At 34.1% G+C, this 4,578-nt stretch overlaps 1 protein-coding gene across 1 annotated transcript; it reads right to left on the bottom strand.

The window, feature by feature from the left end:
- Positions 1-235: 235 nt before the first annotated feature.
- Positions 236-3,862, bottom strand: LOC107472529 (protein REVEILLE 1-like). The gene is made up of 6 exons (XM_016092049.3): positions 3,381-3,862; positions 2,602-2,736; positions 2,382-2,493; positions 2,033-2,094; positions 1,376-1,786; positions 236-1,234 (listed from the first exon to the last, which is right to left on the bottom strand). The coding sequence occupies exons 1-6, from the start codon at positions 3,390-3,392 to the stop codon at positions 680-682; spliced, it is 1,287 nt and encodes a 428-aa protein (XP_015947535.1). The 5' UTR covers positions 3,393-3,862; the 3' UTR covers positions 236-679.
- Between the last annotated feature and the right edge of the window lie 716 nt (positions 3,863-4,578).

Raw genomic sequence — 4,578 nt, 5'->3', positions numbered from 1 at the left:
ATGAATTATGATTTAGATTTACTTGATTTGGAGAATAGATCATATTTGCTATCAGAAACAAAACCCCTAAAGAAAGAAACACAACAAGACATAAGTGGCCCAATAGCCAATACCGTCTGTTACGATGTCTTCTATCTTTTCTATCATTGCTAAATAAAAGAAAATTTAGCATGCACAGTGTGGATCTACTTGCCTCAAAAATCCTTAAAAATTGAAAAGTGCCCGTGGGAAGTGATTCCATCAAAGATATATCTTATTCAATATGATAACATTTGGACAAGCACAGTAATGATTATTGCACAAGTATATAGATGTAACTTACACTTTTGACGTTTAGTAAGAACAAAATGCTGAAAACCAAAAAAGCTCTACATATACATAATTCACAGGTGAAGGTGAGAAAGAATTTGGAGGAAACACAAACATAAAAAATAAAGGGGAAAAAAAACTAAAGAGGTCATGAAGTTATATATATATAGTGCAAAGAAGCTTGGTTTGTGGATTTGAACAGCTGGAGATTTTGCAATGTCAAAATTTTCAGTTCCCTTTGTTCCCTCTTCCTCATTGGACCAAGTCACCCAGCAACAAACAACAGAAAACAGGGCAAACAGTTATAGTACATATCTGAAAAATAAAGGGGGTAACTCCTTCGAAGAAAGAACCAATTTGAAAAGGAACCTTATAAGGAAAGCTTGATCCTTTGTTCTTCCGTCTTCTCACATGTCATTGTTGAATAGTAATGGTTCTTTTCTCTTTCTGCCATACACCTTTTATATGGCACAAACCCTTTGCCAAAAGTTCTAGGCCTCACCCTTATGCGACTCATGCCTTGCTCCTTACTTTTTGCAGTGTTCTCTTCATCACTAACTGAACTAGTGTTCGAACCGCTCCATGACGGTTCCTTTTGAACTTCTTTGGTTTCGAATTCCCCAAGATCCGAATCCCGATTCTTCTCCTCAGGCTGCTTGTGCAGTGGTATGAATGGTCTGTTGTGTGAAAGAATCCACCAAGGTGCAACAACAGTTGCAGGATCTTTTGTAGCATCTGAATTTCTGCTCTGAAGTTGCATAAGATGCATAGTATTGATAGGTACAGGTTTGGATACCTCATTGATTGGAGTACAGGTATCTGTTAACAACAGGGTTGTTCCGAAAAGTTTTAGAGTGCGGCTGGATGATTCTTCAGCCACATCATCTTTGGTAGAAACACTTTCATTGTGGGAAAGCTCAAGTTTCTGAACATTAAGATCAAACACAAGATTAGAACTCCATTCATCAATGCATCATATTTCTCAACAATCCTATGTCTAGTGATGACAGATATTTCTTGTTCTGATATATCGTAATGAATGAAATTGATATGGATTAGGAATTACCACAAGAGGGTGCTCATGTTGAGCAGAATTGGCATTTAGTCCAACTAGAGGTGTGGACCTATCTTCCTCAAATGATGATTTGGGCTCAGCAAGTGCAGAATTACTGGTATTACCGCCACTCATGGATGACACTGGGGATAAACTTCCAGCCAGTGTATCTGAATCCGAGGAACCAAGGGTGTCCGAAACAATTGCAGATAGTACTGACTTGGGAGATTTGTTTTCTTGATCCACATCTGCTGACTTAGGAGAGTTAGACCTCACTGAATGTTCCAGGTTAGAAATTTCCCTCTTGGGGATCTCTACTAGCTTCCGAGGGTAGGGATGCATCGGCTTTCGCTTTGGTCGAGGAGGTGGAATCTCAATTGGCTCCACCAGGCTTGTAGGGTTCCCACTCGAGTCTCGGACAACCTGCCATTTAAGTTTCAAAGGAGGAGTCAGAATGATTTCAACATGGAATCTTCAACCTTCCTCAAGGAAGCTAGTACTTTGCATCTCCTAAGGTTTATAAATTCATATATAGCTTAGGGTAGAGAAATGGAGGAGGAACTCACCTTGCATTATACAAAGCAAAGTGAGTACACCTATCATTACCCCTTATGGCATACAAAAATTTATGGCAGATAATGGATAGTGGAATTGAATTGAGCTGTAAACCTTAGAAAAAAACTTCTGAGCATGACTTCGAATCTGAACAGCAGTCTTTGTGCCAACATGTTCTGTGGTGAAAAATAAGGCATCCAAAATCTCAGAACCAGCACATCTTTTTATTTACTCTCTCAGTTTCTTTTACTTGAATCTTCATCACATACTTGCTTAAGATACAGAGCAATAAAAGAGCCATGTTTCGCTAAATCCATTCAACTATATGAATCAGACAACACTATAGCTGACTCTACCTAGCAACACAAGGCTCGAATATCACTTTATATCATAATTAGACAAGTATGCGATGAAAATTCCACGACCTGCTTCACTAAGTTGTGGAAGTTTTAATTGGTTATACCTTCGATTCGACGCCAAGCTCGGCCATACAGCTTCAAAGCTTCAAGGAACTTCTTATGTTCATCATCTGTCCAACGCTCTCGCTGCTTTGTAATTGTATATGGTTTCCTCACCTGTTGAAGTAGATAGATACAAAATTGATCAAACCGAAGGCATAGTGTCAAGTATATGTGAAAATCAAAGTGTTGAAAATGAAACAAACTTCAGAATTTAGAGCAAACCTTGGGGGAATAGTCATTTCCGCAGGAAAATTGATCATTCAATTGAACATGTGGAACTGAGTATGCTCGAGAAACAAAAGATACTTCATTTCCTACTGTGAGACCACCCTGTAATCTAGCAACTCCACTTTGATCCTACATCAAATCCAGATAGCAAATAAATATGATGAGAAATTGGCCAATTTTTTAAAATTTCTTATAAAAGAAAAGTCAACTAGACTAAAAAGCACAAGTGTTTGATCTTAGGCTCTTAGCTCTTTAAAAAGAGTCCTTTAATGCTTTAACAACTCCTTTAAGAACTACTTTTTGTAAGTTATAAAGCAAAGCTACAAAATATTTCTTAAAAAAGTTATTGTATGATGATACCTAAATTGTTAATTTCATTTATCCACATATAATTCATCTTCCGAGTGAACAATTAAGATCACAGAAAGCAAATATTATCAACTAGTCAATTAATAATTGTTAAGTTCAATTCCTCAATTGAAATGAACCCAAAGCTTTAGAGAGAGAGAGACCACAAGAAAAATAATTATACCATTGATGAAACATGATATCATTTATAAGACCTTTCAAAATTGTTAACAGAAGCATTAAAAAAATGAACTTTTTAGGTGTCTTAACTCTTAAACAGAAAATTAATGTAAAATAGTACCAAAAAATAAATACAAATCTCAATATCAATTCCTTCAAAAAGAAATTACAGACAAATCAAATTCTTGGGAGAATAAAAAAAGAAATGAAAAGAAACGAAAGGAGGTAAGTCATATTTTACATACTTGAACAGCCATGGAAGCAGAACCAAGTGATTAAGATCTCCTCAACAGAACCAAACTTTTCTCAAACTAGTTCTTCCTTTCACAACTTCTTTAATAGTTGAACACTTCACAAATAAATCACCAAAAGGAGAAAGAGAAACACAACCTTTCACCCTTCTGGACTAGAATCTACAAATTCTCTACAGAATTCAACTTTTTTGCTCATCAAAATCACCAAAAACATCATACAAATAACACTGATATTCTATTCTTCCGTACACACAATCATAATTTTTTCTTTTCCCTTTTTCAGCTCAGAATTACAGAGATTCAGCTGTGAGACACCGTGATCATGCACCACAACCACCTTTTCCACCCAGAAATCCGATCGGGAACAAAGTGATGGCGAAAACTGGAAACAGAAAGAGCGAGAAGAACAAAAATTGAAGAAGAAGAAGAAGAAAGTGAAGGTGGAGAAGGAGGAGAAGAGAGAGGTAGATATAAAAGAGAAGAGTGGGAAAGAGACTAAAAAGGAAGAAAAGGAGCAACGAGGTGCTGCCACCTCACAGGTTCAATTTTTGTTTTCTCCTCCAAAAATTAAATAAATAATTCTTTTTTCCTTTTTTCTGATTGAAATATTATTAATCTTTTCGAAATCTCGAGAAGTGGATGGCATCTTGTGGTTCACGTTGAAAGAGGTCCAATATACGTGGCGTTTGGCTGCAGCTTATGTTTGATGTTTCTCGCTTTTTCTATTTTTCCTAAATATATTAATTAGAAATTTAAATTTCATATTTTTTATAAAATAATTTTTCAATTAATAAATTTAACATGTATTTTTTTGTTTTTGCAGTATTCTTAATTCGATTTAGCAAAAACTAATTCGTTTAAGAATTTATTGTTAACTAATAAATTATTATATATATAAAACAAAATTTAAATTTTGAATATTTATTTAAATGTATAAATAAACTAATTATTCGATGAACTAAAATTAATTATTTTAACATGTATTCTGTTTTTTTTTATGTCTAACAATTTGCATATTATAATTCTATTTAAAATTTTAACAATAATCAATTAATTATTACATACATAAAATATTATTCGTTCTTATCTTATTCATAATATTAAGTAAAATATATTATTAAAATAATATCTAAAAATTTACATCACTAAACAAAAATAAATTTAAAATATGTTAAAGAAAAATGTCCAA

The sequence above is a fragment of the Arachis duranensis genome, unplaced genomic scaffold (genome assembly GCF_000817695.3).
Source record: "Arachis duranensis cultivar V14167 unplaced genomic scaffold, aradu.V14167.gnm2.J7QH unplaced_Scaffold_145292, whole genome shotgun sequence".
Classification (NCBI taxonomy): domain Eukaryota; kingdom Viridiplantae; phylum Streptophyta; class Magnoliopsida; order Fabales; family Fabaceae; genus Arachis; species Arachis duranensis.
Note: the sequence above shows the minus strand (reverse complement) of the source record. Positions and strands in the feature narration are given on the sequence as shown.

Excerpts from the sequence above, each read along its gene's own strand:
- LOC107472529 (XM_016092049.3), bottom strand. Across the intron at positions 2,095-2,381 it reads AGCTTGGCGTCGAATCGAAG|AACATGTTGGCACAAAGACT; the intron begins GTATAACCAATT and ends TTTTCACCACAG. Across the intron at positions 1,235-1,375 it reads AACATGAGCACCCTCTTGTG|AAACTTGAGCTTTCCCACAA; the intron begins GTAATTCCTAAT and ends CTTAATGTTCAG.